The sequence below is a fragment of the Mytilus trossulus genome, chromosome 5, assembly GCF_036588685.1.
Source record: "Mytilus trossulus isolate FHL-02 chromosome 5, PNRI_Mtr1.1.1.hap1, whole genome shotgun sequence".
Classification (NCBI taxonomy): Eukaryota; Metazoa; Mollusca; class Bivalvia; order Mytilida; family Mytilidae; genus Mytilus; species Mytilus trossulus.
In genome coordinates this window covers 57197119-57211258 of record NC_086377.1, presented here as the reverse complement: position 1 = coordinate 57211258, position 14140 = coordinate 57197119, and the positions used below count along the sequence as shown (strand labels likewise).

General features: G+C 31.6%; 1 protein-coding gene across 1 annotated transcript; it reads right to left on the bottom strand.

Moving 5' to 3' along the window:
* Nucleotides 1-232: 232 nt before the first annotated feature.
* LOC134718958 (WD40 repeat-containing protein SMU1) lies at nucleotides 233-14124 on the bottom strand. Its single transcript, XM_063581833.1, has 12 exons — nucleotides 13994-14124; nucleotides 12318-12528; nucleotides 11563-11715; nucleotides 10595-10745; nucleotides 9338-9426; nucleotides 8627-8767; nucleotides 7890-7985; nucleotides 7337-7464; nucleotides 6664-6765; nucleotides 3986-4178; nucleotides 2340-2492; nucleotides 233-837 (listed from the first exon to the last, which is right to left on the bottom strand). The coding sequence occupies exons 1-12, from the start codon at nucleotides 14017-14019 to the stop codon at nucleotides 739-741; spliced, it is 1542 nt and encodes a 513-aa protein (XP_063437903.1). The 5' UTR covers nucleotides 14020-14124; the 3' UTR covers nucleotides 233-738.
* Between the last annotated feature and the right edge of the window lie 16 nt (nucleotides 14125-14140).

The following is a 14140-nucleotide window of genomic DNA, read 5'->3' as shown; positions in this document are numbered from 1 at the left end:
AAACATTCCTAAAGTTTTTCCAAATACAAGTGACTATATCAGCCTAGCAACCAAACCAAAAAAAAGTTGTGGCAACAATATAATTTAGAATAAAAAATCAAGCATAATACAAATATCTTCTATTTTTATTGACATTTTATATATTTATTTATACATAATGAATATTTACAGTGACAACAAAAATGATAAAATCCTTAAGATCACTTAAATGCTATAACTTTTTCAGTCTGAAAGCATAAAAATAAACCTCAATGTTGCAATCTTTTTAAAAAACATCAACTTTGTTGGGTTTTTTTCTTTTTCAGTGATTTTTACCCAATATTAAAATCATTGCAAAACATTTTGAATTAACAGTGTAGAATCATATTTTTAAGGTATGTTTTAGCTTTATAAGCTCAGACATCCAATATGTTATTTCCTCCAGAATGTGTAAAAATATGTGTATAGGATTTCCTTGAGCCAAGTCTCATTTGGTAATTCCTCTGACTAATACTGTCAATTCAAAGTTTCACTGATCACTTTAACAGAAAATTATTCCACACCACCAACTTAAAAAAAAATTGCTGAGAAAATTCTTCTGAATATTAAGACTAAAGACTTGTAAACATCCGTTAAATATCAATTTTAAGAACATTATAAATATTTCATAGTGTTTAAAACACTTCAGGGACCATCTCAAACATGTTTTCTTCACTTAGTCTTTCAAACAAATGTCACATTAATTATCAAACAGTTTGATCAAGGTTTCCATATTTTTAATAGTCCATCTTCTGAGTAAGTCCCCAGTAAATTTTGATGTGGATGATGTGTTATTCCTATTACATCTTTTTCATGTACCTGTAAAGGATAAAAAAAAAATTCAATACTGTTACATAATTTATTTCATACTTTCTACAGCTCCTTATTTTCTGAGTCATCTAAAATCAACAATCCCAATTCTGTAATCTTAACTTATTTTAACCTTTAGGCTTTTATCTGATTTTACTTCAATTTAATTGGGTTCAATATTATGATTATTGATTTTTCTGATTTTTTTTTTTTCTATTAAGAAAGACTCAAGTTTTGCATACTGCAAACATATTTTCACAATCTACTCCCATAGTCATGAAAATTTGTTGGTTAATTGTAATCATTTTCCTATAAACTAATTCAGGGACAAAACTTAACTCTTTCTCCAAGGGCCAGCTGGGCCCCTCAAGTACTTTTTTCAGGGGCCTAGATGAAATTTTAGGGACCCAACCAATTTCTATTTTAATAAAATAAAACTTAAATATTCTTTTCATATACTAATTTATAGAGCCTTTCTATGTAATCCTATATGTAATGTTTGAATCTGGAAAAGATAATGTATGCGAACTTCATATAAGGATAGACATGGGATTCAATGCAAAATATTATTTGTCGCCAGCTGGGCGATCAGGATGATAAATATGTTCGCCCAGCCTAAAATCTGGTCGCATTGGGCGACTGTTAAGCTTCGTCCCTGTAATTGATAATATTCAGTATTCACTTTTTCCTTCTTTTTAAATCCTTTTATTTTCATTATGTAATGCCATTAAAATCAACCTCTATACATATTAAATCATTTAGACAGTCTTGAAAGGTGTTTACACTTATTAACAAATAACCACAGATATGGAAACGAATGTGTAAATTTTTTAAAGAAAATTGAAAAAAAATATCAAAGAATCACCTATCAAACAGATCCCACAAGCTCTTAAGCTCAACAACATTTGTTGTTTTTATAGTGATATTAAGATGATAACACAATATTGACTGCTGTACCCCTATTTTTGACATTTGTACTCTTTGAGTATGTTTGTATTGTTCATACATCGTTGACAATGTAATGGAATTTGATACGACTGTCATACAAGTGAGAGGTTTAGCTAGCTATAAAACCAGGTTCAATCCACCATTTTCTACATTAGAAAATGCCTGTACCAAGTCAGGAATATGACAGTTGTTATCCATTCGTTTGATGTGTTTGGACTTTTGATTTTGCCTTTTGATTTTGGATTTTCCTTTTTGAATTTTTTACATGTTATAACTCATTGATGTCTAGATGCTGACCAAATGAGAAGTAATTTTTTTCAGTATTATTTGAGACAAGAGGATTGAAATATGCAAATATTCCTTAGATTAACAGTTATGAAAAAAGATGGACATGATGATTGTAATATAGCCCCACTCTAGTACAAAATATCTTCTATTCTCAAGCTAAGGTACAACAATACATTCTCCTCTCACAAGCTTATATATACAGAACTGGTGTCTCTAAATTTAAGTTTTAATGTCTGACATACACACTCCTGGGGAGAGATGTTTTGACTACTTACAGTTAAAGTTCTTTCTAGTTTGCCAGTACTAATACAGAAACAATATAACACCATATCTTCTCCCACACAATAGATCCATTCTCCTCTCGGTGATAATGTACAACAAACGAAATCTCCTCCTTCTCGCTTACCACTGGAAAAACTCCTGACAATCTGAAAAGAAATCCACATGTTAGAAGTGGTTCTTCTTTTTTAAGAAACAGAATGATCCTTCAACATAGTCTTTTACAAAAGAAGCAGAGTCTTTTACAAAAGTTAATTGGCACAACACATACATGACATGTTTAGGCTCAAAGCCAAAAAGGACAGAAAATAAGAAATCAATGGAATCTTTAAAACCAAAGCAAAGATCTTTACATAAGTCAGAGTCAGAACTATTCTAAATCAAATGTCCCTTATATTACTAGACAGATAGTCAACTTTTTTAAATATGTTAATTAGGAGATAACTGTATTGTATTTTAAGCTGGGAGCGGAGATAGGTAAACGGATATTTGCGACAGTAAAATCTACGTTTTACGAAGGCCAAGCTTAAAATACAATACGGTTATCTCCATTCTAATGCCACATATTAAAATAAATGTCATTTAATAAATATTTTGGCTTAAAAATGGCATAAATGAAAAAGTCCGTGAAAGTGTTGCATTGTCTTTAGCATCTAAACAATGTGACGTCATGTGTTCACTCTGGATGTCAAACATGAATACTAAACATATTTTTATTTTTCGTACGCTTCAGAATGGTTTCAATATAGACTTAAAGAAGATTTTGAGGCTCAAAATGTGAATATCTTGTTTATTTTTTGAGAAATTACATATCCCAGAATTCAAAATGGTGGCTTTCTTAGTTACGGAATGGTAGAACGTGGAATCTAACCCCTCAAAATATTTATCAACGTCCAATGAAAAATATCGTTACAAACTAATTGCATTAGAATTATCATTATGCCATATCATATGATTATTTTTTTCCAGCCTTTCTTGTAGTGATTGGACAAATGTGTTAGATTAATTATTGCAGTTTTAGAAAATGCTACATATAAAATGTTTTCTTTTTGTAAATCCTATCAATACACAATTTTTGAGACACTTTATATATATTTGTCTGTCCTTGAATCTTTTTGTGTTTATTTGTACTGCATTCCTGTCACCATGGTCACAAACTGTTGTAATTGTAGAGGTAACTTTAACATTGCAATATACTATAAACAAACTTATTTTTTGGGAGCGATTTATTTTCAGGACTTTTGTGAGTAGAAAAATATCGCGAATATAAATCTCTGCAATTATGTAAAACTTTAATTATCTATTACTTAACTACATCAAGCAAATTTAAGAATCCCGAAATTAAATCGCCTCGAAGTGGACTAGAAAGGTCTAAACGTGATATAAGTTTTCGTGAAAATAAGTTGGTTTACAGTTAGCTGGATGTTTGGCTTGCCATAAAACTAATTTCAATCCACCATTGTTTTTCTTAAAATGTCCAGTACCAAGTCAGGAATATGGCAGTTAATATGAAATATGGAAAGTTGGTGTTTGTTTCATTGTTTTCTTCTTATGGTTGATGTTTTTAGATTTGGTGTGTGACCTGGATTTATTTTAACCTAAAAATATATAAAATCATTTAACAAAACATCATGTGACATACCTGGCCTTGCATGTTCATGATGACAACTGTATTAGATCTGTTGCAGACGACAAACTGTTCAGCATTCCTAGGCAACGGGTGTACACTATGTACCGTAGTGTCACTTCCTGCTGTACCGCCAAGAGATTTAAACGTGTTAGAACATTCCGTTGTTTTGAGATTCCATACTTTTATTGTTCCATCTGAACTGGCACTGTAAAAAAATACATTTGGGATGTATCAAAATGTCTCATGCAAACATTAAAGGAGTCATCTTAAAGTTCTATAAATTTTTACTCTTCCAAAAAGAAATCAATATATATATGGTTTTTAGTTGGTTGTTTTCTCATGTAAATCCAGACCATAACCAGATGCTCCGCAGGGCGTAGCTTTATACGACCGCAGAGGTTGAACCCTGAACGGTTGGGGCAAGTATGGACACAACATTCAAGCTGGATTCAGCTCTAAATTTGGATTGTGATTAAATAGTTGACACAGCATAGGTTTCTGACACAGAATGAATGTTTTCTAATGAACTTAAAATTTTTGTTTTCTCTTAGAGCACTATGCTGTTGAATATTAATCCTCTCAAAAAAATGTTTGAAGAAATTTTCATTCTATTTATGAAATTTCATTTCAAATGAGAAAATTGAACCCAATTTTTTTAATCACATCCCCCTTTCCCTTATTCCAAATTAATCTCAATTGAATTTCTAATGGAGTTTGCAACAATAACTACTCATTTAAATACATCATAAAATATTAAGATGTAAAAAAACTGCTTGTTATCACTGAATGGTAAAGATTATTTTAATTTATCAGTTGGTAGTAAAAAGTGAATATACATTGTATATAACAAAGATTTGAGTTGATTCTGGACAAAGAAAGATAACTCCAATTTAAAAAAAATATTGCTATTTCACAATATTGTGCAATTAGATATTTCTTGCTTACTATTCTGGCCAAAGAAAGATAACTCTAATTAAAAAAAAATATTGCTATTTCACAATATTGTGCAATTAGATATTTCTTGCCATTGTGCAATACTGTGCAATTGAAAAGACTTGCTATTGCACAATACTTAATATAATATTTTAGATCCTGATTGGGACCAACTTGAAAACTGGGCCCATAATCAAAAATCTAAGTACATGTTTGGATTCAGCATATCAAAGAACCCCAAGATTTCAATTTTTGTTAAAATCAAACTAAGTTTAATTTTGGACCCTTTGGACTTTAATGTAGACCAATTTGAAAACAGGACCAAAAATGAAGAATCTACATACACAGTTAGATTTGGCATATCAAAGAACCCCATTTATTCAATTTTTAATGAAATCAAACAATGTTTAATTTTGGACCCCGATTTGCACCAACTTGAAAACTGGGCCAATAATCAAGAATCTAAATACATTTTTAGATTCAGCATATCAAAGAACCAAACCGATTAATTTTTTGTCAAAATCAAACTAAGTTTAATTTTGGACCCTTTGGACCTTAATGTAGACCAATTTGAAAATGGGACCAAAAATTAAGAATCTACATACACAGTTAGATTCCGCATATCAAAGAACCCCAATTATTCAATTCTTGATGAAATCAAACAAAGTTTAATTTTGGACCCTTTGGGCCCCTTTTTCCTAAACTGTTAGAACCAAAACTCCCAAAATCAATACCAACTTTCCTTTTATGGTCATAAACCTTGTGTTTAAATTTCATAGATTTCTATTTACTTATACTAAAGTTATGGTGCGAAAACCAAGAAAAATGCTTATTTGGGTCCCTTTTTGGCCCCTTATTCCTAAACTGTTGGGACCTAAACTCCCATAATCAATACCAACCTTCCTTTTGTGGTCATAAACATTGTGTTTAAATTTCATTGATTTCTATTAACTTAAACTAAAGTTATTGTGCGAAAACCAAGAATAATGCTTATTTGGGCCCTTTTTTGGCCCCTAATTCCTAAACTGTTGAAACCAAAACTCCCAAAATCAATCCCAACCTTTCTTTTGTGGTCATAAACCTTGTGTCAAAATTTCATAGATTTCTATTAACTTTAACTAAAGTTATAGTGCGAAAACCAAGAAAATGCTTATTTGGGCCCTTTTTGGCCCCTAATTCCTAAAATGTTGGGACCAAAACTCCCAAAATCAATACCAACCTTCCTTTTGTGGTCATAAACCTTGTGTTAAAATTTCATAGATTTCTATTCACTTTTACTAAAGTTAGAGTGCGAAAACTAAAAGTATTCGGACGACGACGACGCCGCCAACGTGATAGCAATATACGACGAAAATTTTTTCAAAATTTGCGGTCGTATAAAAATACAATTCAATATATTTTAACCAATAGTGTCATTTAAAAAAATCAAATCTAATTTCCTTGAAATGATGTCATCATTTCCCTATTGGTCACATTAAGTCTTGATGTGTGTGCTGTTCTCCTTTTAAAAAAATGTTAAGCAGTTTGAATTATTCGTGATGCGACTTTTGATCTTCTGTTTTTACTGTTTCATTCATCAGTATGTCAGTATGATTTCTTGAATGTTACAGCATTATTTTCAATGTTGTGGGACCCTTGAACTCCTTCTATTTGACTTGAGACTCACCTTAGTATGTGATGATTGTCTTGTGTAAACACTGCATCATTTACAAAGGATGTGTGACCTCTGAACTCCTTCTATTTGACTTGAGACTCACCTTAGTATGTGATGATTGTCTTGTGTAAACACTGCATCATTTACAAAGGATGTGTGACCTCTGAACTCTTTCAGTAGTTTACCAGACTTCAAACCATGGATTCTGAAACAGATAACACTGAATTGTATCACAATAACAAGTCTCTAATGAAACTTCTACATAAAATAACTTTGAATAAATATGGAATACACATTCTACAGTATAATGTTCATGGATACATTCACTTAAACTTGTTAAGAACACTATCATTATCCAGAATGAAAAGCCAAAATGACAGGAGAGAAGGTTTTTGAAAATGTCAATTATTCGCTAAATAAATAACATTATAAAGGGACGTAACTAGAAACCTGTGAAAGTGACGCAACCTTAAATTGAACTTGTTCTGTGATTTATAGTTATAAGCATTTGATGTAACTTTCATTTGTATCATTGAAAACAAACTAAACAGAAACATATTTCTGGAATATACAGACTGACATACATACGGGTAACAATTAATGCCTCATTTCTCAAAGAGCATGCATAAATATTAATCACTTGCATTTAATTGATTTTTTAATCACTTGCATTTAATTGATTTTTTACTGCCAGGATTCTGTTTTTCTGTCTGGTTTGCCACTGTTGAAAATCTTGATACATAGTGAACATATATTGAAACTTTGTGAATTCTTACCTTATTGCCTGGTCAAATGAACAACTAAGTATTTGACTGTTGTCTTTAGAAAAGTTTACACAGGTTATACCCTTTGTGTGACATCGTTCTATTTTTCGTAAACATTGTCCTGTTAAAATTTTCCACACCTGCAATAAATCCATTTAAAAATTGTCAATATATTTAGTGTACAGAAGATTACATGTTACAATTACATTTTTAAATTACAGGTAAATCAAATTCAAAATTGTGTCTAATTTTAAATCATAAAACATGTCAAGACACAAGACATTTTACTGCTAGTTTTTTAATTTATTTTGTCTTCATAACATCTATAACAGGTTTTATATTAGTTTTCTGGAGTATATTACAATTTTTGTTTACAATACTCAGTGAACTATTCTGATATGTCTGAAGACAAAATTATAAAAAATTAATATTTTGATTAACAAAGAAAAGAAAATACTGGAATTTAAAATTGTAAACCAATGAAAATCAAAATAATGAAAATATGACAAAAAAATTATGAAACAACAAAAAGTTTATGATCAACAAATATCACTTGAAAATTTACCTTCAGTTTGCCATCCTGTGCCCCTGTTGCTAACATCTCAGCATCTCTACTGAAACACATACATAAAACAGCATCGTCCATCATCATAAAATTGTCCTGAAATAAAAAAATAAAGCTGTTGAAATTTGAAAACAAGAGAATGAACATCTTATAATAAGGGATTGATTTTAAATATTTCACACAATTGTTCCAGGACGAGCTTATCCATCAGGAGCACCTGAGATCACTTGGTGGGGCTCAAGAGGCCTAAACTTAAGTTTTCTATAATGCTTTTGTTTGTCTTTCTTTTTTTGCCATTGCGTTGTCAGTTTATTTTCCAGTTTGAATGTCCCCTTGGTATTGCTAACCTCTCTTTTAAAAAGGGTTATTTTGCAAACAATTATCAGGTCAAAGGGCATATTGTACAGATACAGAATAAAAAATCTCAGAGATCAGCCCAAGTTTTTAGTTTGGATTAAAATCTAATTTACTGTCTAAGGTATAGTATCCTACTGATTAGGTATTCCTTTTTCATTTTTTTTCTTCATTTTTTGCTATTATATTGTTTGATTTTTCTCCAAATCATAGTTATTTTTTCAAAATAAATAATTGTATCCAGCTAAAATTTGGCTTAGGGCTGTCTTAAATATGCAGTAAAAAGTCTGCTATTTCTCAATGTTGAAAGTCTCACTCTGACTTAAAACGTCAATAAAAGCACAGCTGCATGGAAAGCTTCTAGACCCCCATAAAACACTTACTTGTGCTTGGTATCTTAAATCTTTTCTGATTTTTCCTGTAGTAAAATTCCATACTTCTATAAATCCATCCACTGACCCAGTGACCAGATATTGACCATCAGGAGAAAATCTGGCACATTCAATGTGAGCTTTTTGTCCAAACTGTAAAAAGATAAAAACCAGATGTTTACATACCAATTTAGGCATATTTAGTTAATTTTTCATAAAATATTGTAAGGGTAAAATGTTTCTGTTGAAGTAAATTCAAAACTTTGGTTATACAAAATAAAGTGGAGTAATTCAAAATTGTTTTTTCTCGATGTATAAAAATGTAGAAAACTTTTTAAACCATGCTATTCTGGCAAATTTGTGAAGTTTTTCATTGGTATTTTTTCTCAGTTGTAAGGAATATTTTTATATTCAGTTGTGTAAAGGTTTTATTCTAGTTATTTTTATTCAGTTGTGAACAATATTTTTAGTTGCTATTTTTATTCAGTTGAGTACAGTATTTTTTTCCTTTTAAAATTGACTTAGTTAAATACAGTATATTTTCCTTGTTAGCTTGACTCAGTTGAGTACAGTATCTATTCTTTATTAAATTGACTCAGTTGTGTAAATTACTTTTGTTTTTTGTTTTTTTCAGTTTTGTAATACTGGTTTTTTTTCAGAATATTTGCATTTTTTTTGTTAGTTTTGAAACAAATGTGCAAACATTTTTCTCTGGTTCTTTACCTTAATAGTTTTACTAAGCTGTGTAGGATATTTTTCTTCTTCTTGTTCTTTGACTGCTGCCTTTCCTCTGAAGACATCTATCGTGGTTCCTTAAGACATAAACAACAAATGAAATCATTTGCATACGAAAACTTTTTTCTTGCAAAGTTGAAAGTGTAATTGAAACCGGTTTTTTTTTCATTAAGTGTGTACTTATTTAAGATTTAAGTTATAAATGTTCTGTGGAGAAGATAATGTTTCAATTTGATTGACATGGGGTGGTTCTATAGGAGCATACATAAAGGTTAAACCAAAGAAAAGTAAATTTTAAATATAATCTATGTCAGTGAAAGTGTGAAGAAAATCTCATATTGCCTTAAAATCTGTCAAAATAAGATAAGAAACATTGAATATTTATTCAGGTGACCTTCAATTTAAAAACTCAAGTAGAGATGGATTATGCATGAATTATGTGTGTTCAGTTATTAAAAGGAAACAAGAATGTGTCCTCAGTACACGAATGCCCCACTCGCAAAATCGTTTTCTATGTTCAGTGGACCGTGAAATTGGGGTAAAATCTCTAATTTGGCATTAAAATTAGAAAGATCATATCATAGGCAACATGTGTACTAAGTTTGAAGTCAATTGGACTTCAACTTCATCAAAAACTACCTTGACCAAAAACTTTAACCTGAGGCGGGGCAGACGGACGAACGGACGGACGCACAGACCAGAAAACATAATGCCCCTCTACTATCGTAGGTGGGGCATAAAAAAGTCTACATTGAAAATCACCTGATTGCTTGACTGGATCCACAAAAACTTATAGAGGTAAAACAATGATAAACATATATTTTTAACCTATAATATGAAATTAAACAGACTTAAAAAATCCAATTGTATGAGTTTGCTATCTATATGTATGTTTATATTGACTCTAATATATGACCATCTGCAGTCTTTACAGGTCAACTCAATAGTTAATAAGATTGTGTCTATTAAGACATAATACACAGGAAACGATGATACATATTAACGAGCCCATGCCTTGTAAATTGTTTATTTTAGACTTTAATCATTTGGATATATGTTTTAGTATGTCATCAATCGAAAATAAGAATTTGAGTCTGAACAGGAATTTGACAGCAATGGCCCTTTAAAATAAATTTTTGGTTAATCATGATCTGGACAAAATGGTAAATAGAGCTTGTGGAAATAACAGACTGCATAAGCTGTAATGTAGTTTTACATTTCATTCTGTATGAACTATAGATTTACCTGGAGGCAACAATCCTTGATGTTGCTGCCATTTTAATGACTGTCCCAGTAAAGCTAACAAACGAGATGGTGGAACTACATTAACTTCTCCTGATAAGGCCTGAGCTATGGCATTTCTCCTTCTTTCCTTTGTCTGACCTTCTGGGTATGCCTGCAATAAAATACATATATGTAAAGAGGTTGTTTATTTGACCAATACAATTATTTGCCAATGAATATACATTTTCTGATGAATATTCAATTAAAAAATAAGTCTGTTGTTGGTATTTGTCACTGTAAAAGCGGATTGATATTCTTGCATAAAAGATTATTGAGTTTTCTGTTTGTAAACATATTCTGATGCGAATGTACAAATATATAAATTACTTCTATCAACATTTAAGTTTTTATAATTGTATGAAGTGTATAAAACTTATCTCTAAAAACAAAGTATGACTAGCCAGCATGTTTTCTGAATTTTTATGAATGTCTGACTCATTATACCAATAATTACCTCCCATTGATCATAGCCAGAATGCTTTCATTAAATTCCAATTATTACCTCCCTTGTTTGTTTTTCTAAGTATATCACAAGTGTGTAAACATATATGTATGTCTAGTTGTATAGAAATGATTTTTTTTTCTTATTTTCATGTTGTTTTTTAACCCTCCTTCCTAATATTCTTAATGTATATATATTTCTGTCTGTTCTAATAATAACCTCCCTTGTTTTATTTTCTGAGTATATCATGTGTTTACATTAATATCTATTGTCTTTTTTCCCCAATTTTGTTTTCTTTTTTTTTAAATTTCTGTCTGTTTGGTTGAACCTAGACAGCACGCTTTCTAAATGTATATATCATGTATATCTTTGTGACATGCTTTTAAAATGATCTCCATTGTTTAATTAAATTTTTCCCTTCGATCAAAATATGACCTAGCCAACATGTTTTCTAAATTTATATATCTGTCTGGATGGTCGAACTCACCTCCCTTGGATCAAAATATGACCTAGCCAACATGTTTTCTAAATGTATATATCTGTCTGGTTGGTTGTGTTTCATCATGATCATTGGATCTGTCTGACGAAGTAATGTCTTTGCTGCTCCAAGCTCACGTAATTCTACCAACTCTAATACAATCTAAAAAAATATAATATTTTCATGAAAAACAAGAATGTGTCCACAGAACATGGATGCCCCACTCACAATATCATTTTCCATGATCAGAGGACCATGACATTGGGGTAAAAACTTTTATTTGTCGTTTAAATTAAAAAGATCATATCATAGGGAACATGTGACCTAAGTTTAAAGTTTATTGGACTTCCAACTTTCTTGACCAAAAACTTTAACCTAAAGTGGGACAGATGGACAAACGAACGGAGGATCAGACAAGAAAACATAATGCCCCTCTACTATCGTAGGTGGGGCATTAAAATTCAACAGTTTTTGATGTGGGTGTTTGTTTGATGATTAAGTCACTATACAGATTAGAAACTGACTTCTTTTGTGATCTATGACAATGCTTATTTATTCAAATGCATATTAATTTTTTTGATAGTGCTTGTTTACATTGTAGCTTATGGCACAATGAACATTATTGTCAATAAGACTTTCACATTGACCTACAATCTTGTCTGTTTATTTATATAATCTTTAAATTTTTTTATTAGTTTGTTGAAGAATCTCTCTTCCTTGTAGCACATTAGCCCTAGAACCATTATTTTGAGCTTAGACCTCACCTGTTCATATAAATCTATAAGTTTCTGATCAGGGAGTTTCAGTGTCTGTATGGCTTGGAGCACACTGTCCCAGTGACCACTGTTGATGTCAGAGACGAATCCATCTACAGAATCAACAGTATTCAATGATGTCCCGCTCTCTTCTTGTAGGACTGTAAGTGTCCGTAGTAAATTGTTTTCCTTGAGATACTGCTCAATCAGACGAACAACACTGAAAAAATAATTTAAAATAACATTGTGCATTGTTGTGATTTGATTTTCTGCACCACTTTTAAGCACTGCTTTTGGGCTATTTCTTGGTGGCCATTTTATATTTGTGGATGGAGCTGGAATGCCTGGAGAAAACCATTGGATCTTCGACAGGAAAACTGACAATCCTGGTCAATTAAGATTGGAATTGAGTGCAACAGCAGACAAGGGGTTCCAACTTATAACCTCAGTGTTGACTGGCTAGCGATTACAGTAGTAGCTTCTTATAATTAGACAACTTGACCACCAAGGTCCATAATGAGCATTGTGACTATTAATATAAGGAAATTTACAGGAAAATGCATGAAGCAAAAAGTCTGCCACAAAGTTTTCCATACAATAAATTTTGGTCTGTGATAAACATACATAAGATAAGGTCCAAACCTTAAGACCAGTAGGCATCTACAGTAGGGTAATCAAGAACCTGGATATTCCATACTCTGACACCAGAGTCTTTTCTGTACCAGGAAGGAAAAGAACCAATCAAAAAGTGCCACCTTATTATTATTAACCTCATCAGACTTATAGAAATGGTACAATCAGAGAGTGGAACACCTTTCCCAACCCTACTGTCTGCGCCCCAAGTCCTGAATCTTTTCTCAGCTTCGTCATAAGATTAAAATAACATATTTTTAAACTGCACCCGATATTTTTTATTATTCATGTTATTAAGTTACAAAAATATTGCATGCGCTCACTTTAAAATGTGACAGAATAGTCCACCTACTGATGGAGGTATCTCACACACCAGAGTCTTTCCTGAAGGAGAAGAAACAAACAAAAAGTGCCACATGGTTATTATTAACCTAATAGAAATGATACAATCAGAGAGTGGAATAGAAATGGTAAAATCAGAGAGTGGAGCACCTTGCCCAACTCTACTGTCTGCGCCCCAAGTCCTGAATCTTTCTCAGCTTGGTCATAAAATTAAAATGACATATTTGTAAATTGCACCCTTTCTTTTTGTTTATCAAATTTCAAAAATATTGCATGCGCTCACTCTAAAATGTGGCAGAATAGTCAACCAGTTGATGGTGGCCGCTTACAGGAAGAAGAAGACAACAATACACCTTATCGCTATTAGCTTGACCTTTTGACGCATACAACAAGCACTTTTCCATTGTGGCGTCAGATATTTTGTTTTATGACGTCAAAATTTTACAGGAACCTGTGCGATATCCAGTAATGATGATCATGATTGGAGTGTACCATTCACACCATTGAAGGTGCTCATTAATATGAGCTGGATTGTAGAACTTTTTTTTAGGGAAACATCTAAAAACTGAAGCTGTTAATGACATGACTACAAGGTGGAAACAAATGAGTGTACGATGTTAAAATTCAATGTACACAGGTCCATATGCGTTATATAAATAGTCAAATGCAACATTGCTTTGATGAAATCACAAACAAATAAAATCTCTTACTCTCTTTGCTCGATTTCGACAGCCATGCTGAATGTGATCAGTGTTCGTGGAAATATTACAGGACTATTCTTTCGTCCTTTGTTTAAAACGCACGTACGACATGTAAACAATGTAAATCATGTGACTTTAAATTTGTTCAAAATGGTA

Excerpts from the sequence above, each read along its gene's own strand:
- LOC134718958 (XM_063581833.1), bottom strand. The coding sequence starts at position 14,019 with ATGGCTGTCGAAATCGAGCAAAGAGA. Across the intron at positions 6,766-7,336 it reads TCATTTGACCAGGCAATAAG|AATCCATGGTTTGAAGTCTG; the intron begins GTAAGAATTCAC and ends TATCTGTTTCAG. Across the intron at positions 2,493-3,985 it reads TCATGAACATGCAAGGCCAG|ATTGTCAGGAGTTTTTCCAG; the intron begins GTATGTCACATG and ends ATTTCTTTTCAG.